Here is a 23,700-nt window from a genome sequence, read left to right on the forward strand (position 1 = left end):
CATAATATAAATTTGTCTTTCACTGATTCCGTGTTTATTTCAAAGTACATTTTAATTTGGCATTCAATAAACTCTCTAAATTCCTGCCTTTTAAGTAGCATGGAGTTTAACCTCCATCTACATGTTCTTGGTGGGTTGTCCTCCAGTTCCATTGCTAATAACAGGGGTGAATGATCAGATAACAATCTAGCTTTAGATTCCATTTTCCTAACTCTCCCTTGGATATGGGCTGACAACAGGAACATACTCTATCCTTGAGTATGTTTTATGTCTACTCGAATAATATGAGTATTCCTTCTCCTTTGGGTGTTGTCTCCTCCATATATCCATGTTGCATTTCCTGCATTGATTTAATCATAAATTTGGCTACTTTGTTCTTTCCGCTAGTCTTTTGTCCAGTTTTATCCATCTTTGAGTCCAAATTAAGGTTAAAGTCCTCCTATCAGTATATTCCCCTGCGTATCTACAATCTTCACAAAAATATCTTGCATAAACTTTTGATCCTCCTCATTAGGTGCATATATATTGACCAAATTCCAGAGTTCTGAATATATCTGACACTTTATCATTACATACCTCCCTGCTGGATCTATTATTTCCTCCTCTATTTTGATTGGTACATTTTTATTAATTAATATAGCTACACCTCTAGCCTTTGAATTATATGATGCTGCCGTTACGTGCCCTACCCAGTCTCTCTTTAATATCTTGTGTTCCACTTCCGTTAGATGTGTTTCCTGCACGAATGCTATATCTATTTTTTATTTTTTCAGTAAATTTAACAGCCTCTTCCTTTTGATTTGGTTATGTATTCCGTTAATATTTATAGTCATATGTTGAACTCAACATGGCCATCTCATACTTTGTTTACCTCTCATTTCCACTTCCACACCACCACCTTTCCCCTTTTCCCCATTTCCATTTCTCAGTTTTCTTTTTTTGACAACACATTTAAAACATAAAATACTTCAACCATTTCCACATCTAAAATTCCCTTAACCCCAAGTGTCGTCCCCCCCCCCCCCCTCTCTGAGTCGCCCCTTGTCCCTTGCCGGGCAACCACAACTCCCCTCTCCATTCAGACTTATCCCGTTCGCAGGTGTCAACTGATTTTGCAGTAACTGTTATTCTCTCCCACCCAACCCCCTCCAGAAAAGACACATTACATCAAAGCTCCCCCTCTTTTCTTCTCTTTTTCTTTTTATTACCCCCTCCTCTTTTTTCCCCCTTCTCCCTTACTTCCCTTTTCTTTCCCTCCTTTAGTTCTTACCTATACATTATTTTTTCTTCTTTATATGTAGTTTGTCATCGTTCTTTGTTCTTGCTACATCTCTTCATCTCTCTTTCTGTCTTGCAGGCGTTCTGCAAATTATCGTGCTTTCTCCGGATCCGAGAACAGTCTGTTTTGCTGCCCCAGGATAACTATTTTAAGCACCGCTGGATATCTTAACATAAATTTATAGCCTTTTTTCCATAGGATCGATTTTGCTGCGTTAAACTCCTTCCTCTTCTTTAGGAGCTCAAAACTTATGTCTGGGTTAAAAAAAAAAATTTTTGACCCTTATATTCCAGTGGTTTTTTTTGTCTTCTCTAATCTTATTCATTGTCTTCTCCAATATATTTTGTCTTGTCGTGTATCTCAGCAATTTTACTAAAACGGATCTTGGTATTTGTTGTGACTGTGGTTTCGTGTCTAATGTTCTGTGTGCCCTTTCTATTTCCATTCCTTCCTGTATTTCTGGCATTCCCAGGACTTTTGGGATCCATTCTTTTATAAATTCTTTCATATCTTTGCCTTCTTCATCTTCCTTAAGGCCCACTATCTTTATATTGTTTCGCCTACTATAGTTTTCCATTATATCCATCTTCTGAGCTAACAACTCCTGTGTTTCTTTAACTTTTTTGTCACTTTCTTCCAATTTTCTTTTTAAGTCGTTCACTTCCATTTCTACCGCCATTACACGTTCTTCCACATTTTCTAATCCTTTCCCTACATCTGTTATGAGCAGCTCTAATCTATTCACTTTTTCTTCTGTACTTTTCATTTCACTAAATTCTAATGTCATCCATTCTTTTAAAGCTTTCATTTGTTCTTGAAAATTTTTTTATCTATGTACTGTCCATTCATTTTACCTTCTATTCCTCTGTGTAGAGCTTGGTCTTCTTCTGTGTCTGCTCTTGGGTTTGTGTCTTCTTCTCTTCCTTGTATCTATGTCTCTTCTTTCTTGTTGAGCTGCTTGCCTCAGTTTGTTGGGTATTTTTTTTCATGGTTTCTTGATGTTGGTCCTCTTCTTCTGGTCTAGTTATCTGTTGGGCCTCCTGCTTCTGGTTTTCTTTCTCACCCCTCCCTTTCCCGTTGCTTTCCTTTTCTTCCAGCTGGGAGCCCTGCTGTCGGGCATCTCTCAGCTATTCGTGCTGTGTAGGTTCACTCCACAGCTGGTCCCCCCTCCCGTCGGTGTTCTCCTTGTCCTTGTTGTGCGCATTGCGCACCTCTGTTTGGCTCAGTGAGCCATTTCTGCAGTCCCGCAGTCGGGAGGTCACGACCCTGCGGGGTCTCCACTAACCTCGGGGAGCGGGCTCCTCTGTCCACGGCGGGTCCCTGCTTCTTCGTGCAGATAAGGCCTTCTCCTTTCTCTTCCGGCGTCTTTCCTTTTTTTCCCCGTTGTTTTTGGTTTTTCTTTCTTGGGTGCCATTTTCTTTCTTTTCTCCACACCTTTATCTTTTATTTGTTGTGTTTTGTGTATCTGGGGCTTTGCTTTTCCTTCACTTTTTTTCTTCTTTTCTGGAGAGGGATGGTATTCTCCTACCGGCCACTACTCCATCACGTGACTCCTCCCGACTAAGTACCATCCTCTGACTAAGTGCCACCAGGCAGTTTGTGCTGATCTTGGTCTGCCTTGTGGAAGGCTAATGGAAATTTTAATTTCACATTTTCTGCTTTATTACATAACAATAAAATAATCTTGAATCCAAAAGTCTGCTTTCATGGAAGCACGCAGTAACGTCTCCCATTACTCCTCACAGAAAGTCTTTGTTGTCCCAGCGACAAGGGAGCAGAGGAAGATCCCGTACTCTCGGGTCAACCACAACAAGTACATGGTGACGGATAAGGTGGCCTACATTGGTGAGATCTGAGATGCTCTTGTTGGATTTTAAATGTTGTAATGTTTGCACCTTAAGATTAACGTTCTGCAAGAGTGACTTCTCCAGCTTAGCAAGAGAGGGGGAAGCGGGCCAGTAGGACTTCAGGCTAATGCCAGTTTGAACGCCCACAAGTCAGGGCAAAATTGACTGGGTCATTGTGTGTGGAGCGTTTGACACCTCTTGGCCTACACTCGTTGGAGTCTAGGAGAAAGAAACATGTAGAAATGCGAAGACCAAGGAGATGTAGAAAGGTAACCACCTTTCTGTGGGAGAGTCCAGGACAAGAGGGCACAACTTCAGAACAGAGATATGGAGGAATTTCTTCAGCCAGAGGGTGGTGAATCTGTGGAATTTGTTGCCACAGGTGGTTGTGGAGGCCGGGTCATTGGGTTATTTAAGGAAGAGATTGATAGGTTCTTGTTTAGTCAGGGTATCAATGGTTATGGGGAGAAGGTCGGGCAGTGGGGAAATGGATCAGCTCATTAAATGGCAGGGCAGACTCGATGGACTGAATAGTCTATTTCTTGCTCATATATCTTATGGACAAGAGGAACCACAGGTTTACGAAGGGAGTGAAGGTTATGGAAGGTGATCCACTGGCATATAGTGAGGTGGAAGAAAAGGACAGCTGCCCAGGCAGACAGATCATGAGTGCGTGATGCGACTGTCCTGGCGTGCTCTAGGATCAGCTGCGCGTGACGTGGCAGTCCCAATGCCACTGTGGATTAGTGGGTGTTGAAGAATTGATGGACGTTGTTGGAAGTTCTGTTGAGGATAGGAGGTCAGCGACGGTTCATCAAGTATTGGGGCAGAGATTACAGGAGATTGGAAGAGATGGCAACAAGCTGGTGTTTAACTTCTGCCTGAATTGAATTCATTGCCACAAGTACTGTGATGCAGTGGAAAGCTTTGTCTACATGCCTTCCAGAAAAGTCCACCCGTATTTAAGTATTGCAGTTCAGTCATAAAATGAAAGTGTAAGGGTTACTGCAAGTCATAGTACAGGGTGTAGAATTACTGGGACGATGTGAGGGTAGGAGTTAAACAGTGTAGGGCCATTATCCATTGCAGATTCTGACATCTGGGAAGAAACTGTCCAAGAATCTGGAAGTTCATAATGGAAAGGGGAGAATGGAGTGTGAAGGCAGGAGTATGGTAGGTGTGGCATATGCCTGAAGTGGGGAGGGGGGGGGTGGTGTGACTGAGCGCCGCTGCCACCCTGGACATACAAAGAACACTCACCACACTCGGTACACTCATTCTCGTGTTCGTTCTAAATTATGCCAAATACAACATGGTGGCCACCAAGGCCCAGGTCTCGCGAGAATTCCTCATTGCTGTTTATTTTGACGCACTGGCCACCCCTGCCATAGGTGCTATTTTGCATGGATACGCCCCTGGGTGAGGATGGGACATTTAACATACCACTTTAAGCAATCGATGCTCTGTGATTATTAAGGGATGTGGGTGGAAAGAAAAAGTTTGAAAACCACAGTTTTAATCGTACTTAATGGACTCGTTATGTGCAGGGTTTCAGTGCTCCACAGGAAATGGGCCAATGACAATTTTTCTCAAGCAAAATATTTCAGTAACAATTGGGTCTAGAGCAGTGATTTTCAACCTTCCCTTCCCACTCATGTATCACCTTAAGCCATCCCTTACTAATCACAGAGCACCGATGGCAGAGGGATTACTTACAGTGGGATGTGAGTGGAAAGAAAAAGGTTGAGAACCACTGATTTAACGTGTTGGGGATTTTCCCGAGTCAGTGTTGGAGGAGTGCCTTTTGGACCTTACCACCTCGTGTCCACTGAGGAATGGTGTCAGAATTTGTCATTGATCCCACCCCCCACCCCCGACACCGCACTCTGCTTAACCTGACCACCTTCTTTCTCCTCCAGGGACGTCCAACTGGTCCGGCGACTACTTTGAGAACACAGCAGGGGTGGGGCTGGTGGTGAACCAGACCGAATCTCGGGGATCGTCCCCAGTCCCCACCATCGCAGAGCAGCTGCAAGCGGTGTTCGAGCGAGACTGGAGCTCACCGTACAGCAAGTGCATGGACGCTGCGGATAAGTGGCATAACATCTGCAAGTGGATCTAGCTACTCAGCCAAGAGTTGGGCTGCTCAAAGGGTGGAAAGTTTCACAGGCCTGGAAACATCCATCAGGAAGTAACGTCGCAGGATGCAATAATTAGCCTCCCAACTTTCATTCGAGAGGGTGGGGTGGGTCTTCTATAACTGTAACTTTGGCAGGGTTTCTGGGGAAATCTCAAGCCCATTTCTCCGAAATGCCCAAAGGAAATGATTTGAGGAATCCTTGGGAGAATCCAGTCCCCAGTGACCAGGAGATGCTGGTTTATTTCTGTGCCTCTGTCCACATTGCTGTCCTTCTCTACACAGGCGCACCAACTTAGTGGTCGAGGGTCCTGTCAGCCCAACCTCTGCTCAGGCTGCAGATTTGAGCTCGCTCCATTTGCCTGCGGTAGAGACGTGGAGTTCTCGCTGCTCTGGGACTGGAGTCTCACTTGAAACATCTCAGTCCACTAGCTCCAGGGATTCCTGACTGCATTAATGCCCGAGGAAAAACCCAGCAGAGAACTGCAGGGGTACCAGAGACCTGTGATCAATTTGACACATTTTGCTGTTCAGTGCTTTTTTACAACCGTTTTTAACTAAATTCTGAATGTGATCGGTGTACACATTGTTAAATTGTTTATTGTCACGCATACCAAGATACAGTAAAAAAAAAACTTGATTTTGCGTGATATCCAGGCGAGTCAACTCGTACAGCAATGCAATTATTACAAATAAGACAGTAGTGTAGGGAGTGGTGTCACAATAAGTCAAATAGAACAGTACAGGTCCTTCAGCCCACAATGTTGTACTGACCCGTATAAATGTACGCAATGAACTAAACCTTCCCTCCCTCACACCCATAACTTTTTTTCTTGCATCCATGTATCCAAGTCCCTATTGTACCAACCTCCACCATTACCCCCATTCAACGCATTCCAGGCACCCACAACTCTATGGGTGGTGGGGGGGTTGTGGAGAAACCTAACCCTGACTTCTTCCCTAAAATTTCTTCTCCTCGCCTTGTACAGGTGTCCTCTTGCTATTCTTGCCCCAGGGAAAAGGGTGCTTGTTGTTCACCCTGTAGATGCCTCTCATAATCTTGTAAATAAATATGATATATACTCGTGTAACAGTTGAATTTTTTGGATCAAATTTGGTGGGGGGGGTGGTTGACTTTTCCACGGGTCATACTTTTGACCGCAGTAAGAACCTGCTTCATTCAAGTCATCAGGAACTTGGATGGCCAGGACTGGGTGGTAAGTCTGCATTCGAGGCATTGGGAGTTCAGGCGAGGATCCGCAGGCAGGGTGCCGGGTGGGTGGCCAGGGCGTTGGAGTGAATCAGTGGCCGGGGTGTCGCGCGAGCTTCCCTTTGTATTTAACCTGTGTCCTTGCCCTAGGAGTGTGTGATGGGACAGGATAGAGGGAGCTTCACTCTGTATCTAACCTGTGTCCCTGCCCTGGGAGTGTGTGATGGGACGGGATAGAGGAAGCTTCACTCTGTATCTAACCCGTGTCCCTGCCCTGGGAGTGTGTGATGGGACGGTGAAGAGGGAGCTTCACTCTGTATCTAACCCGTGTCCCTGCCCTGGGAGTGTGTGATGGGACAGTGTAGAGGGAGCTTCACTCTGTATCTAACCCGTGTCCCCGCCCTGGGAGTGTGTGATGGGACGGTGTAGAGGGAGCTTCACTCTGTATCTAACCCGTGTCCCCGCCCTGGGAGTGTGTGATGGGACGGTGTAGAGGGAGCTTCACTCTGTATCTAACCCGTGTCCCCGCCCTGGGAGTGTGTGATGGGACAGTGTAGAGGGAGCTTCACTCTGTATCTAACCCGTGTCCCCGCCCTGGGAGTGTGTGATGGGACGGTGTAGAGGGAGCTTCACTCTGTATCTAACCCGTGTCCCCGCCCTGGGAGTGTGTGATGGGACGGTGTAGAGGGAGCTTCCTTCTGCATCTAATCTGTGCTGCCCTGTCCTGGTGCTATTACACAGTGCCAGGGACCCAGATTCGAATCTGACATTAACATTCACGAATGCTGCCTGACGTAACTATTTCCATTTCCTTTCGGAGAGTAGGAATGATGGTGGCAGGAAATGCGTTGCTGGGTCAAGGGCAGGCTGTGAAGGATGGGTGAACTGGGTCAGCCCTGTGAAGGAGGTTGAAGTGGTCTGGGAAAGATGTGCTGAGGACAACAGCCTGATGTCCGAAGGTTTGGGGAGGTGGGGGGGGGGGGGGGGGGGGTCACAGTCCCTGGGGAGAAGTGGGGAGTTTTCTGAGATTGATGATAATCTCGTCCAATTATTCTGGATATGCTATGGTCCTACCCCACCTTCTGAGTTTGGATAGGGTAAGGTCCTAAGGTTTTCTCCAGCACGTGTCAGTGGAGATATCTGCCAAACAAATGCTGGGCGCCAGCCATTCCTTTGCAATCACCCAGGACAACTACTCTAATTTTTCAAACCGTTTTATTATCAATACAAAATACAGAGTGTTTTAACACTGAATAATTGGTAAAAGTCTTGATTTCTTATTTAAGTTTTAGAGTATTGAGGAAGTTTATTTCAGAAATAATTTGAATAAACATTAAAGCTCGATCACATTAAACTGGCCATTTCTTAGTGAGGAGTTCCCACCTCTTCCCTGCACCACTTTAGCTCCTGATTGCACATTGGATTTCCAGCCTGTCTGGAAATTTCCATTCCAAGGGATGTGTCCCATTGTAAGAATCGTTGGAAGCCTCTTCTGATTAGCAGGGGGGCACTCCCCGCAAGGCCACGGGACAAGGGAACTAATGATGGTTGTCTATATGCACGTAGTTCTGGTAACTGCTACATCGGGGCTGTACATCTTTGTAGTTGATGAAGGTGGAATCTGCACTCTCAGGACTCCAAGTCTCACTGCTGTTGTTCAGCCATTCGCTGTCCGAGTGCTCGGAATCCTGTTGGCTTGGTTCAGATCTCTGGGTAAAGCAACACATGGATTGAAGGCAGCACAGGTAGAGGGACCCTCTCACCTTTGTCTCAAACCTTGAGGCAGATTATTCTGCCTTTCAGACAGTTAGTGTGTGGAAGTGGGCCCTTTGGCCCAACTTGCTCGTGCTAACCCAGGCACGTCCTAAACTAGTGGTTCTCAACCTTTTTCTCTCCACTCGCTTCCCACTTTAAGTAATCCCTCTGCCATCGGTGCTCTGTGATTAGTAAGGGATTGCTTAAGGTGGAATGAAAAAGTTTGAAAACCACTGTGTTAATCGTACCTCATTGACTCGTTATGTGCAGGGTTTCAGAACTCCAAAGGAAATGGGCCAATGACAATTTTACTCAAGCAAAATATTTCAGTCACAATTGGGTCTAGAGCAGTGATTCTCAATCTTCTCTTCCCATTCACATCCCATCTTAATCCCTTACTGATCACAGAGCACTGATGGCCTAGGGAATACTTAAGGTGGTATGTGAGTGGAAAGAAAAAGTTTGAAGACAACTGCTCTAAAACTTTCCTATCGATGGATTTTTCCAAACATCATTTAAGCAATGTGATTGCACCATTTTCTACCACTTCCTCTGATATGGGCACAACATACAAACTCCTTGAACCCAGGTCACTGGCGCTGTAACAGTGTTGCGCTGACCACGCTGCCCCTGTTAACTGCAGGCAAAAACATTTCTGTTAAGACCAGTAAAAGCAGTTTAATTTACTGTGAATTCCCAAGTACTCTTTTATCTTGCTTCCCCGCAAGCGGAAGTCAACAGGAGAGTCTGCAGGCGCTGGGGTCTAGTATAATGCACCAAAGTGCTGGAGAAACTCAACAGGTCCCACAGCAACCGGGGGCAGTAAAGGGGAGTCGATGCCTCGGACCAGAGCCCTCCATCAGGGGTATGTCGGCTGCCTGAGGATCGTCTGAGTTTCTCCAGCACTTTGGTGAACTGCAGATGGTCCAAGCAGATGAGATGCCGAACCAGGTGGGGAGGCGACTGGCTCTGCTGGAGATACAGGAACAACTAGAGTTAACCAGCGTGGGAACAGGCCCTTCGGCCCGACTCTATCATGATGGCCGTTACCTATCAATAGTTGCCCCATTTGCCTGAATTGAGCCCTTCCCCTCTAAATCTTTCCTTATCAATATATTGGTCGAAATATCCTTCAAATATTGTACCAGTTTCTATCACTTCCTGCATCTGCTTGTTCCATAGAACATTACAGCACAGAAACAGGCCCTTCAGCCCTTCTAGTCTAGGCCAAATCATTTTTCTGTCTAGTCCCATGGACCTGCAACTAGTCCATACCCCTCCCATCCACATACCTGTCCAAATTCCTCTTAAATGTGAAAATTGAGCCCACATTCACCACCTCAGCCGTCAGCTCATTCCACACCCCCAACTCTCTCTGAGTGAAGAGGTTCCCCCTCATCCTCTGGTTTGTATCTCCCTTCCCCTCAGTGGAAAATACCCATCTACATTTATTCTGTCTCTCCCCCTCATAATTTTAAAGACCTCTATCAAATCTCCCCTCATTCTGCTACGCTTCAGGGAATAAAGTCCTTACCCACCACCATCTTGAGCCCAACATCATCTTGTACTTTTTTTCTGAATTCTGGAGCAATTTATGCTTGGTTCTTGTGGTTTTGATTGGAAGTTGGTCATCATGGTACCACCCTGGTACCACCGTACTGCGGCCTATGCTTACCTCGGGGCCTGAAGGTTCATCGTGGGCCATGGTGCCCTCAGTCCTCCTCGTCTCTTGTGCCAAAGAAGAAGGAGCCGCAAAGATGGCCTCCGCCTCTTCCTCCTCCCAGCCGACGATCTCCGTGCGAAGTTCCTGCTCAAGCAGGATCACTTTCCCGAAGGTGGGGTCCGACTTGGAGTGGCAAGGGGCCTTTGTCTGGTTCATTCCGCATGGATTGCTTCTGTAGCCTGGGCCTGGCTCTCCTCTATGTTGGTGGGCAGGGTGACTGGACCTCAAGCAGGCCCCTCGGTGGTATGAGCGGGGTGGGCAGGTGGGATTGCCCACCTTTGAGGTGGAAGGCTGGTATCCTACATTTCCTGTTCCCTCAGGCCACAGGCTGAGGCCAATTTCCCATCCAGGCTCCTCAATGGTCAAGCTATCCATCTTGTCGATGGCCCGCTGCATGGAGGCAATGCTGGGAATGTGGTGAGTGTGCTTGCACTCGTGGTAGTTGGGGTTGGAACAGAAGGCCTTGTCCACAATGCTGTGGTAGTGTCGGTCAGACAGGGCTCTCTGGTCACAGTTGAGAGCAGCGCGGAGGGCCTGCACAGAGTGCTCGTAGTACATGGTGTGCTCATGGGTCACCTGGAGCTGATGAAGGGTGACGAATGGATGCTTGAGCGCAGCGCTGGCTGTGATACGCTCCCGCGGATCCAAGGTGAGCATCCTCTTGATGAGCTGCACCATACTTCGGCAGTCATGGAACTCCGCGACAACCTCATCCTCCGGGAAGGCGTTGTTGGCCACGTGGACCGTCTCCAGCTGGTCGAGCGACTTCAGCATGTATTTTCTCCTCTCCAGGGGCTGCACGGCCGTCTCTGCCCGGTAATCATCAGCGCTCTTGAGCTGCCACTGTGGGCTGGATTGAGGGCGGGCGCTGCAACAGAAGAACTGCCCCGCCTTGGTGGCAGCGCTCAGGAGCTCCTCTGGCGGTGGACCCTGCGTCTCCACGATGTAGCGGATCTGGTCGTACTCACTGTTGCCAGGGTAGAGGGGCCAGCCCAGGTGCAGTTCCGCCATGACGCAGCCCAGTGACCACATGTCCACCTTCTCGCAGAAGGGAAGGCCAAGGAGGATCTCAGGAGAGCGATAGAACCTTGACTGGATGTACGGTTCTGCGGGAAGGCAGGAGGAAGAAATTAGTGCGAAGGGGCCAAAATACCCTCTCCTGGTACCATGTGATGTTTCTTGTTATTATAATAAAGAAACTTTGGTTCTTTTAAAAGAACTACATTAGCTCTAGACTTAAGACAGTGTGGAGGCATCCATCTTGAATCCAACTGAAGCTGCAACAAACTAGTCTCTGACTCCCTCTAGTGGTCAGGAGGGTCATTAGCATGCTCACTACAGAGATTTCAACAAAACCCTTGACAGGCTGTTTGCCCTGGCTGAAGCAGAGTGACACAGATGAGAATACATTTAAATTTAGTTATGTAGCACAGTAATATTATGTCCGGATTTGGAGAAAAGATGTGCTGGTATTGGAGAGGGTTCAAAGAAGATTAAACTATTAAAAAATGTTAATTTAGATGTATGTTTTGAATGGGGAGAGGAATCTGGAGCCCCCAGAGGGAACCAACGCACATGTGAGGAGAATGTACAAACTCCATACAAGCAGTGTGGGGTTCAAGCCCTTGTCCTGATCATGAGTGCTGGAAAGCGTTGCGCTAACCATGCCACCCCATTATTAGAACAATACCAGAGATGAAAGGGTTAGTATATGAGAGACTCTTGGACTGGACTCGTTGGGTTACAGAAGGACGAAGGGGAACCTCATTGAGGCATTTCAAATGCTGAAAAGTCTGGACAGAGTAGATGTGGTTAGGATGTTTCCCATGGTCGGGGAATCTAGGACAAGGGGGCACAACTTCAGGATAGAAGGGTGTTAGTTTAAAATGGAGATGTGGAAAAGCTTCTTTAGTCACAGGGTCGTGATTGAAAACATGTACAACCTTGCACTCAATGTCACCAAAACCAAGAAGCTGTCAGGAAGGGTACATCCAATGATCAATCAACACACTAATGTTGTCGTGAAGAAGACATGTCAGCGCCTCTACTTCCCCAGGAGTTTGCGGAGGTGTGGTGGAAAGTAGGCTGACCGGCTGCATCACAGTCTGGTACGGGGGAACACCAATACCCCTGAGCGTAAAGCCCTGCAACAGGTAGTGGACACAGCCCAGGACATCACAGGCAAACCCCTCCCCAGCTTCGAGACCATCTACGGGGAACGCCGCCGTCGGGGAGCAGCAGCCATCGTCAGGGACCCGCGCCACCCAGCACACGCTCTGTTCTCGCTGCTGCCATCAGGTCTTGGTGCCACGAGACTCGCACCCACCAGGTTCAGGAACAGCTGCGCCCCCTCCACCATCAGACTCCTCAACGACAAACTGAATCAGGGACGCATTTAAGGATTCTCACTTTGCACATTATTTATTATTGAATACATGTTTATTTTCTGTGTTTCACAGCTTGTTTACATTTCTCTCAATTTTTTGGTTAATATTTTTAATAATCATTATCCTATGAATTGTATCGACATTGAAATGTCGGTTCTGTATCTTTATTTTTGCCACATAAAGGACACGGTTTGACCTGCTGAGTTTCTCCAGTGTCGTGTTTCTGCTTCAACCACGGGGTCTGCAGACTCGCGTGTTTTACCTCCAGAAGAGTGGTGACGATTAAAGGACGGGCGTGAGGGATGGGCAACCAAAGCAAAATAACGCAGCTGCTGGGAATCTGAGATGAAGGCAGCATTGGCTGGGGCCGCTCAGCAGGTCAAGGCATGGAGAGGGTTGTTGAGGAGTTTACGTTCTCCCACTGCCATGAGGGTTCCCACAATGGCTGCTCCAGTTCCCTCCCACATCCCAAAGATGTCCTGTATTGTTTTCTTTTCCCCTCTTTTTCACAATAAATTATTTCCAGTTAGTCCCCCCAACCCCTTCAATTCCCTTTCCACCTTTTTTCTAGCTCTCTCTCTACATCCTTCCCCATCTCTCTCTCTCCCCTCTCCTTCCCCCCTCTTTCTCCCTATTCCTCTCTATCTTCTCTCACTCTCCCCTCTCTTGCCTTCTCTTCCCCTCTTTTTCTCCCCTATCCCCACTCTCTTGCATCCTCTCCAGTCTCTCTCCCCTTCCCTCTCTCTCACCCTCTCACCTTTTCCCCCCTCTCTCCTCTCCCTCTCTCTCTCCCCTCCCTCATTCTCCCCTATCCCCACTCTCTCCTCTCCCTCTCTCTCTCCCCCTCCCTCATTCTCCCCTATCCCCACTCTCTCCTCTCTCCCCCTCCGCTCTCTATTCCCCTCTCTCTCCCCCCTCTCTCTCTCCATCCCTGTTTCCTTCAGCTCTGCGTTCACAGAGCCAGCTCTGCGTTCACAGAGCCAGCCCTCCCCCAGTCACCTCACCTTTCCTCTCCTGTCCTCCTATCCCTGTCCTATTTAGCACCTTTTGTCTGTCAGTCTGTGCTCCTCCCTCTGCCCTTTCTTCCCTTCTGCCCAGCCTTTTAATTCAGGCATCTTCAGACCATAAGAAGGGCTCTGGCCCAAACATTGATTATTTATCTTTACCTCTTATGGACTCTGAGAGTTCTTCCAGGATTTCTGTGTGTTTTTAACCCAATGTTGTAAAATTTCTCTGGAATATAATCGAGAGGCGTCTGCCTTTGGAGCTGCCTGTGGAGGTTTTCGTGCAGCAGCATGACCAGGGAGAGGTCAAGGACGAAGAGAGCTCGCAACTCCCCGGAGATTCGAGGTCGTTACATCTAAATCTGCACGATCCTCTATATTAAACATTCCATTAATTTCTTTATTAGCCATGTTGAGCATATGATAAAATCTGGTGGACCTGCCTCTCTAAATAAAGAACATAAGAAACAGGAGCAGGAGTCGGCCATTAGACCAGTTGAGCCTATTTTGCCATTCAATGGCTGATCTGATGATCAGCTCATCTCCACCCACCTGCCTTTTCCCCATATCCCTTAATTCCCCTATGTAGAAATCTGTCCAACCTTGTCTTAAATGTATTCACTGAGGTCGTCTCCACTGCTTCAATGGGCAGCGAATTCCACCCTCTGGGAAAAGCAGTTCCTCTTCATCTCCGTCCTAAATCTACTCCCCTGCATCTTGAGGCTGCGTCCCCTAGTTCTGGTCTCGCCCACCCATAGAAGCATCTTACCTACCTCTGTCTTACCTATACCTTTCATAATTTTAAACGTTTCCATAAGATCCCCTATCATTCTTCTAAATTCAATCCTTATTACATCCTGCTCTCTTTGCAAAATTGTTGCCTCACTATCTTTATTGAACACATAGAAATGCGACCCATCCTGATGAGCAGTTCTTTATCCCCTCTCTGAACTTGATTGGTAAAGGAACAATCTAAACCTTTGTAATATCTTAACGATTTCTATATCTCAGCTTCAACTTTGAGGGCATCATAATTTCCAGGAAGCCAAGCTGGAAAAACTTAGATAATATTTCTGTTAGTTTTACTGTTGCAATGTTTATTTTTAACTTTCCAGATTTAGATTCAAATTCAAGTTTATTATTATCTGACAACCCGAGAAAACAACGTCTTTCCAGACCATGGTGAACACACAAAAACACCCAATACACAGAACTAATCATCGCTAAATGATCAAAATAATATATCTAAATATTTGGGATAATTTCCTCTGTTCTACAACACCCCATCAACACCTCGTCCACCCTCCGTTCTACAACACCCCCATCAGCACCTCGTCCTCCCTCCGTTCTACAACACCCCCATCAGCACCTCGTCCACCCTCCATTCTACAACACCCCCATCAGCACCTCGTCCTCCCTCCGTTCTACAACACCCCCATCAGCACCTCGTCTCCCTCCATTCTACAACACCCCCATCAGCTCCTCGTCCACCCTCCATTCTACAACACCCCCATCAGCACCTCGTCCACCCTCCGTTCTACAACACTCTCGCTCTCTTGTCCACTCTGTGTTGCCGAACTCTCCTCATTAACCTTTCCTGCAAACGTGACACTTGATCGTCTCTAAGAAGAGATTAACAATCTACCATTAGCGGACAATTACATTAGCACCTCAGAAATCCCTCACCGTCAATATCATTGAAATCACCACAGGCCTGCCCATATTCTCCTCAATCTACATGTGAGGAACGCAATGGAATATTTCCTATTTTTGCGGGATTCATGCATCTCCTACGACTCTCAGGAGGTTTGACCCTCACCAAACAAAGCAGCCCACTCCATTAGCACGACATCAACTCCCCTGAAGCATTCAATCCCTCTTTTATGCCGCTATACAGTGGTGTGAACCCACCACACAAAGCCACCCGCAAATGTGCTGGGGAAATTCAGCTGGTCGCGTGGCGTCCACTGGAAGAGAAGGGTGACCAACGTTTGGGGCCTGGGCCTTTCCTCAAAGTATGATCAAGAAACAGACAGGCACCTGAATAAAAAGGTGGGGAGAATGGGCGGGTGGTGGGTGGTGGTGCTGAGGAGAGGAGGAGAGAGAAAGTGGCGGGGGGAAGACTACTGGATAACAGATAAGTAGTGAGCAATAACCTCCCCTTTTCCCTTCCCCCCCTTCCTCCTCCCTGGGCCTCGGGCCTGAAACGTTGGTGACCCTTTACTTCCTGTGGATGCTACGTGACCACCTGAGTTCCTCCACCACGTTTCTGCATTGCAATGGGCCCCAGCAACTGCTGGCTTCCCCTGATGAAATGAGATTCCCTTTTATTGTTATGGAATAAGGCAAGCTAAGAGTTGCCACAAGAATTGCCCGGCACCCTTTATAGCAGGAGAGAAAGAGAGTTCCTTCACAGACGCTGAGTGTCCGTGGATTCGCCTTCAACAATTCCCACAGCTTCTGCAGCTGCCCAGACTCCTGTTCAATCCATCAGCCGCCCGAGCTTCAGGTCTAAATCTCCAACATGATCAGCACCCTTCGGGAGCCCTCAGTGCCCTCTTGTATCCCGGCTCTGATAACTGGTTCCCGTGAGCAGCCCACAACCCGGTGTGGGTCCTTCAACCCCAGGTTGCCAGCAGCCCACGGCCTATGAGGGTCCTTTAGCTGCTGAGCCCCTCGCTGATCCGCTGCCGGGTCACCGTTCCTGTAGGGTTGTCTCTCAGGCCTTGTGGGTTGGGGAGAGGGTTGTTCTTCCCATTTCTGGTGCCCCTGTGCCGGTTCACTGCCATTGTCACCTTACTGTAGGGTGATCTCCCAGGCATCTTTCTCAACAAGTGGGGGGGGCGTGTTCTCCCCATTTCTAGTACTCTGCGCCCCCAGAGTCTGCAACCCCTTGCACTGCAGTTCCTCACCCAGGATGATCACATAGAATTTCCTGAACTGTAGTCTCTCCTACCAAGAATACCAGCAGGTGCATTGGGACACCAATGTATCTATTCTCTCTTTTTCTCTCTCATAACATGGAAACAGGCCCACTGCCATAGATCCATGGAACATTGCAGCATAGAAACAGCCCCTTTGGCCCTTCTAGTCTGTGCCAAACCATTTTCATGCCTTGTGCCACTGACCTGCATCCAGTCCATAGCCCTCCATACCTCTCCCATCCAAATTCTTCTTAAATGTTAAAAATGAGCCTACATTCACCACTTCAGCTCATTCCACACTCCCACCACTCTCTGTGTGAAGAAGTTCCTCCTAATCTTCCCCCTAAACTTTTCCCCTTTCACCCTTAACCCATGTCCTCTGGTTTGTATCTCACCCACCCTCAGTGGGAAAAGCCGACCTACATTTACTCTGTCTCTCCCTCTCATAATTTTAAATACCTATCAAATCTCCCCTCATTCTTCTGCACTCCAGGAAATAAAGTCTTAACCTGTTTAACCTTTCCCTGTAACTCAATTCCTGAAGTCCGGGCAACATCCTAGTAAATCTTCTCTGCCCTCTTTCTATAATTCTATAATTGTGTGACCAAAACTTCACATAATACTCCAAATGTGGCCTCACCAATGTCTTATACAACTTTACCCTAACATCCCAACTCCTGTACTCAATACTTTGATTTATGAAGGCCATTATGCCAAAAGCTCTCTTTATAACCCTATCTACAGGTGATGCCATTTTCAGGGAATTATGTCTCTGTATTCCCAGATCCCTCTGTTCTAACGCACTCCTCAGTGCCCGACCATTTACCATGAGTGTCCTTTCTTGGTTTGTCCTTCCAAAATGCAACTCCTTGCACTTATCTGCATTAAACTCCACCTGCCATTTTTCCAGCTGGTCCAGATCCCTCTGCAAGCTTTGAAAATTGTCTTCGCCGTCCACGATACAGCCAGTCGTGCTAATCCAATTTACCACATTATCTGATCTGCTGAGTTTCTCCAGCCCCTTTGTGTTCCCAGTGAATGATTCATTTGGCACCCTGTGAAATGCCTTGCAGCCTTTTACTCCATTAATGGAGTGTCTGAAAAACAAATTATTTCTTTCGGGAAGCACGTGGAAATCCCGTCAGGGCTGTGTGAAGAGCCAGCTGGCAAGGCTAGAGTGGGTACACCAGCCATTTTTACCATGTAGATTGTATGCCAGGTGGGAGTCGGTAGGAAGGACAGAAGAGTGCTCTCCTACCTTTGACATACTGCACCTCGTGAAATATGCTGGCGGACCCAAAATCAATCACCTTCACGCGGAAGGGGAACCGCTTCTGATCAATGATCATGATGTTCTCGGGTTTGAGGTCAGCGTGAATGATTGACAAGTCCTTTAGCTTCTGGAGGGCTCTCAGGACCTGGGTGGTAACGGTCCGAATATGTCGAGCTGGGAGGAGAGCAAAGTTGTTCTCCTTCTGGAACTCAAAGATGTTCTGCTCCATGAGCTCAAACACCAAGTACGATTTTGTGTCGTCGTGGAAACACTCGAAGAATCGGATGAAGTGGTATTGGTCCGGATCCACTGTTGCTAACACTCTCAACATCTTTAACTCATTTTTGATGATCCGGGCACGGTACGAATCGCTTTTCAGGATCTTGATGGCCACAAAATGGCCAGTGCTTCTTTTCCAGCACTTTGCCACCTCCCCAAATGTCCCCTTTCCCAAGATCTGTATAATGTCATAGGTGTCTGTTTCTGAATGGATGACCGACATCTCTGAGGATCTTCTGGCCTTCGCCTTCTGCCTGGGTTGGTAGATCATCCAACTGGTGTCCAACAATAGAGGCTTTATGGTGTAACAATGGGGGAGGGGGTGTGGGGAGCATTGTTACCCAACCAATCTCTGGGGGAGCTCTGGGGGAGTCTCAGAGCTCGAGGAACCAGCTCCAATGTGATCTTGCTTAACCCTACGCCTCAAAATAGTACTGACGGGAAGTGCTCATACACGAATGCCTCTCGATCTCTGACCTCTGTGGAACTGGGCAGAAAAAGATGGAATGCTTTCCTTAAAGGGTAAGAGGATTTATCAACTCATTCCATCTGATTTGGTGGAAATTACTCCACAATTTTCTGACGTTGCTTGCTGCTTGCAACTTGGGATGAGACAGATTCCTGGGATCTGCAAGCCCTCCATTGGCTAGATTTTCTCACAGGAATTAGATAGATGCAGGCTGGAAAATAAGTTGCAAGGTTACAGGAAGAGGACTGAACAGGTTGGGGTGTCAGGAGCCAAAACCAGCTTGATGAGTGGAATGGCCTGCCTCTGTACCAAAATAATTCCCTCATTGTTTTGCCTACTGCCAGTTTCTCAACAATGACATTTCCATCTCTTGCTCCCCATAATTTTTATTACTGTTCATTTAATTGCCAGCGAACTGGTTGTTCATTTTTAAATTTAGACCAGTGGTTTTCAATCTTTTTCTTTTCACTTTAAGTAATCCCTAGGCCATCGGGGCTCTGTGATTAGTAAGGGATCGCTTAAGGTGGGATGAGGGTGGGAAGGGAAGGTTGAGAGTCGCTGCTCAGACCCAAATGTTACTGAAATATTTTGCTTGAGAAAAATGGTCATTGCCCCATTTCCTTTGGAGTTCTGAAACCCTGCACATAACGAGTCCATGAGGGACGATTAAAACAGTAGTTTTCAAACTTTTTCTTTCCACCCACATCCCACCTGAAGCAACCCTTTATTAATCACAGAGCACCGATGGCACTGATGGGATTCCTTACAGTGGGATGTGAGTGGAAAGAAAAAGTTTGAAAACCACTGATTTAGACATAGAGCACGATAACAGCCCTTCTGTCCCACGAGCCCATGCCACCCAAATACACCAATTAGCTTACAAACCCCATGCATAGTTGGAGGGTGGGTTAAAAAATGAGCTCTCGGAATAAAGCAGGTAAGGGGAAAATGTGCAAACTCCTTATAGACAGCATTGGATTTGAACCCGGGTTGCAGGCGCTGCATTAGCAACATGCTCACCTTTACACTAACCGTGGCTGCCACACATATAAGGGGAAAATGTGCAAACTCCTTACAGACAGCATTGGATTTGAACCCGGGTTGCAGGCGCTGCATTAGCAACATGCTCACCTTTACACTAACCGTGGCTGCCACACATAATTCTGGACATCTTTTAGCCTTGTAATCATATTCAATGATTTCCAATCGATCTCCTTGCCCGGAAAGTAACCAGTGTCAAGGATGAGGTTACCTGGAGGTGCACGACATGATCGGCCAAAGTCAGCCTGTTTCCCTTAAGGGAAAAAATCTTGCCTGACAAGCCTTCTGCAATTTTTGAAGGAAACCACAAAGGATGTTTTATCCTGTATATGGATTTTCAAAAGGTTGTCGACAAGGTGCCGTACATGAGGCTGTTTAACAAGATGAGAGCCCATGGAATTACAGGAAAAATACTAGCATGAGTAGAGCATTGGGTGACTGGCAGGCAACAGAGTGGAAATAAAAGAGTCCCTCCCCCCAATTTCTTCTTCCCCTGTCGCCTTTCCCCCAGCGCTCTCTCTCTCCCTCCCCCCCACCTCCCACTTTGTCTCCTTACACAGAGCCAAAATCATTTTTCCTCTCTCTTCTCATCATATCCAATTAACACCTTTTGTTGGTCTGGACTCCTCCCCCAGCCAGTCTTCAGTCTTTATTCTGATACTGTCCTGTTTATTTCTTGAAGAAGGGCTCAGGCCAGAATCGTTGGTTATATATCTTCACCTCCTGTGGACGTTGCGAGATCGGTGTGAGCTCCTCCAGCATTTACTGTGTGTTTTTACTACAATTGCAGTGTCTGAAAACAACCGTGGCTTCACTTGGAAATTCAAGTGCCGAAGAACGCAGAAGAGGTGTTGAGGCCTGGGGTTGATGTTGAACGACAGGGGCAAAGTGCCCCTATCCCCGATATTCCTGTGTTCCGATGTGAAGGAGGTCAGGGACATTGAATTACCTCTCCTCTGTCCTTGAACCTCAGGGCTGGAACAGTCCTCAGTGCTGTCTGTTGGAGTGAAGTCATCCCTCCCCATTTCAAAGCACGGACAATACAATTAACTGTGGGTGATTTCAGTGTCAGGAAGCAACTGTTTATCTCAACCATTCATCTCCACTCCTGCTTGGCAGGGCCCAGCTTCTGGCCTCTCTCCATGGCCAACCAACCTCAAATTATCTTTGGTAATTCCTCACTCTGTTGTCTGAGCCTCACTCATTCAGAGCTTGTAAACAATGAACAAAACCCACATGTTATCATAAAGATGTCCAGTGCCAACACACCACTAAGCAAGCACCAAATCTCAAACCCTTATCTGCATGGCTCATGCAAGTCTACCTGAGTTGAATTATTTACTGTCACATGCACTGAGAGACAGTCAAAAACAGTGGGAGTTTTTTTTGTGTGCTATCCAAGCAAGTCAATCTATCCTGTGCATGAATAAATTGAAAGGGCGGAGTATGGTGTTACAGGTGGCACGGTGGGTGTAGCACGTTACAGCGCCAGCGACCCGGGTTCAAATCCAGCGCTGCCTCTGAAGAATTTGTCCCCGTGTCTGCGTGGGTTTTCCCCCCGGCTGCCCCGGTTTCCTCCCACCTTTCAAAACGTACCAGAGGTTGTAGGTCAATCACCGTATTTGGACGGCATGGGCTCTCGGGCCAGAAGGGCCCATTACCATTCCAAATGACTAAATTTAAATCAAGTGTTCACCTCAAATAATGCAAGGGGAGCATCCGGCCCGTCGATCCTCATTCGCCATTCAATAATAACATGGCTGACCTGGCCGGGGATTCAGCCCTGCTTACCCACCTGTTCCCCAAACCCTTAAATCCCCCCCACTATGTAAAACTCTATCCATCTGTGTCTTAAATATATTTACTGAGGCAGCGTCCACTGCTTCATTGGGCAGAGAATTCCACCCTCTAGAAAAAGTTATTCTTCCTCATCTCCATCTGCTCCCCCAAATCTTGAGGCCAGGTCCCTGAGTTCTAGTCTCACCCACTAGTGGAAACAAATTTTCTGCCTCTATCTTGTCTCTTCCTTTTACAATTTTATGTTTCTATAAAGTCCCCCCTCATTCTTCTGAAATCCAACGAGTTCAGTCCCGGGTGGCTCAACCTCTCCTCTCAGGCTAGCCCCCATGTCTCCGGAATCAACATGGTGAACCTGGTGAAAGTGTTAGTATAATGAGGAACGATTTTCGGCTCTTGGACCCTACACATTGGGGGACTTTCTAGAGGCATTTCGAATGCTGAAAGGCCTGGACAAAGTAGCTGTGGCAAGGATGGCAGGACAAGGGGGCACAACCTCAAGATAAAAGGGCATCAATTTAAAACAGAGACACGGAAAAACATTTTTAGCCAGAGGGTCATGAGTCTGTGGAACTTGTTGCCACAGGCGGCTGTGGAACGAAGTCATTGGGTGTACTTAGGGCAGAGTTGGGACATCAGAGTTCCGGGGAGAAAGCCGGGGAGGGGGGCTGAGTGGGACTGATTAGGATGGCGGGGCAGACTCGATGGGCTGAAGGGCAGACTCCTGCTCCTGTATCTTGTGAACCTCCTCCAAAGCCTGTGGGTCCTCAGAAATAGATTAATTGGCCTGCAAATTGTTCACATTTTGTGTTTGGTGACTGGAAGAGTCGATGAAAAGGAAAATACTGCAACTGGGATGAGACCAAACTGAGCGGTTTGTTGTCAGCATAAACTCGATGGGTTGAAGGGCTGATTCTGTGCTGTCATTCCTGGCTGGACATCTATTTCCTAATTCACCAAAATTTATGCAGGAAATGCAATACAATGGGACAATTCTTGCTTAATGTTCATTGTAGCATCAAACCAGATGGAGAAGATGGCAGTGCTGCCAGTCTCGTCGTGCACCCGTGGGCTCCAAGTGCCCGATCCAAGTGCCGTTAGCTCTGTACAGGCTTTAAATGGCCTGTAATGGAGCCCTTGGTGGATTTATTTAAAAATACTGCCACCATGGGGTTCGTGCCCAAGATGACGGTGCCTATGATCGGCAGCAGCCATGAGGGCTGAAAACGGGGAGACCACCCCGCTATCTGAGAAGGAGAAGCAGAGGAGATGACCCATGGGGCTGTGACAAGGACGGCAGACCTGCGAAGGTCTCTGCGGCTGAGGAACACGCAGATGGCGGACTGCTGGGGACTTTGAGCGAGGAACCCATACGTGCTGCTGGCGACTGCAGTTTAAGGACTCACACCAGGGTGCGGGACTACTGGAGACTGGCTCGAGAGCTGGCTGAAGGGGTACCAGGTGTCGGAACCGGGATGCAAGAGGGACCTGATCGTGTCAGAGGTTCTGATCTGGAGCTCAGGCCGCTGATGGTTTGGACTGGACTCTGTGAGGCTACGGGAATCGCTGGAGATGAATCCACGGACACTCACTAATTCCTGGGGGGGGATCTCTTTCGCTTCTCTTTCTCTGACTGTTCAGGCAATTTTTGTCGATGGTGAATCTGTCTGCCTTACAGCAGATGAAAACAAATTCCATGTAATATTGCACTGTTCTTATTACAATACAGGAATCTTGAAATCAGTAATAGGATGTCTATATTTGTACCATTAAATTTTGGGACAATGTATTGATCTTAGCCCAGCACCAATCCACAATCAAGGGTGAGTCCCAGATGGGAAACTTAAGCATCAGACCCTTCCTCAAACAGTTACAGAAATTATTGGCTGTGGAAAAGCTTTCCTCTTCACCGATCTGTTGGGAAATGATGGCGGGGGGGGGGGGGGGGGGTGGGAGTGTTGATGGATGAGACACGTCGCCCACTGTCCTTCTCCATGGGGACCATCCTGCGCTGGGTGTCCCTGGATGATGTCCAGCTCAGGCGAACAGGGAAGCTCTCTGCAGCGGGAGAGGAGGCACAAAGCAAAACTGTCAGTCCCTGGAGCAAAGTAAAACAGTCACCGGACTGCATCCGGTGCTCCCATTGTGGCCTTCTCTACATCGGTGAGACCAGGAGCTTGCTTCACTCGGCACTCGGCATCTTCGCTCTGTTTGCATCAGTGACAGGGATCTCCCAGTGGCCAACCGCTCAATTCCGTACGCCCGCTCCCAGCCTCACATGTCTGTCTATGCCCTCGTGAACTCTCCCATCAAGACAGCCTGTAAAGCGGAGGGACAACACTTGATTTTCTGTCTGGGCACTCTCCAACAGGACAGCACTAACATCACCGGTTTCTCCCTCCCTTCCCCATCCCTCCATCTCCTTTTCTCCCGCTCTCCACCCCCTTCACTCTCCATTCACAGAGCCAACCCCTCCCCCCCATTTGCTGTTGTCCCCTCCCTCCCTTATCCTGTGGGACCGTGCTCCTCCCCTGCCCCTCTCCATTTTGTTTAGGCGCCTGCCTACATTTTGCAC

At 47.8% G+C, this 23,700-nt stretch overlaps 2 protein-coding genes across 2 annotated transcripts in view; one reads left to right on the forward strand and one right to left on the reverse strand.

Annotated features, from left to right (window-relative positions):
* pld3 (phospholipase D family member 3) overlaps positions 1–6,354 on the forward strand; it is a 29,836-nt gene extending 23,482 nt beyond the window's left edge. The window contains exons 11-12 of the mRNA XM_069907683.1: positions 3,025–3,124; positions 5,046–6,354. Of these exons, the coding sequence (XP_069763784.1) occupies positions 3,025–3,124; positions 5,046–5,248 (303 nt within the window). The 3' untranslated portion in view covers positions 5,249–6,354. The remainder of the gene's footprint in view (positions 1–3,024; positions 3,125–5,045) is intronic.
* A 1,317-nt stretch (positions 6,355–7,671) lies between these two features.
* Positions 7,672–18,100, reverse strand: LOC138747984 (homeodomain-interacting protein kinase 4-like). Its single transcript, XM_069907682.1, has 3 exons — positions 17,525–18,100; positions 9,904–11,057; positions 7,672–8,182 (listed from the first exon to the last, which is right to left on the reverse strand). Exons 1-3 carry the CDS (start codon positions 18,087–18,089, stop codon positions 8,012–8,014), a joined length of 1,890 nt encoding a protein of 629 aa, XP_069763783.1. The 5' UTR covers positions 18,090–18,100; the 3' UTR covers positions 7,672–8,011.
* Between the last annotated feature and the right edge of the window lie 5,600 nt (positions 18,101–23,700).

This window comes from Narcine bancroftii, chromosome 13 (genome assembly GCF_036971445.1).
Source record: "Narcine bancroftii isolate sNarBan1 chromosome 13, sNarBan1.hap1, whole genome shotgun sequence".
Lineage (NCBI taxonomy): Eukaryota > Metazoa > Chordata > Chondrichthyes > Torpediniformes > Narcinidae > Narcine > Narcine bancroftii.

Bases quoted from the DNA above. Each gene is read 5' to 3' on its own strand.
- LOC138747984 (XM_069907682.1), bottom strand. From the start codon at position 18,089: ATGATCTACCAACCCAGGCAGAAGGCGAAGGCCAGAAGATCCTCAGAG. The intron at 11,058-17,524 runs GTAGGAGAGCAC...GCCTTCCCGCAG, and splicing joins CGAGGTGCAGTATGTCAAAG to AACCGTACATCCAGTCAAGG. The intron at 8,183-9,903 runs GTAAGCATAGGC...TGCTTTACCCAG, and splicing joins ATGAACCTTCAGGCCCCGAG to AGATCTGAACCAAGCCAACA.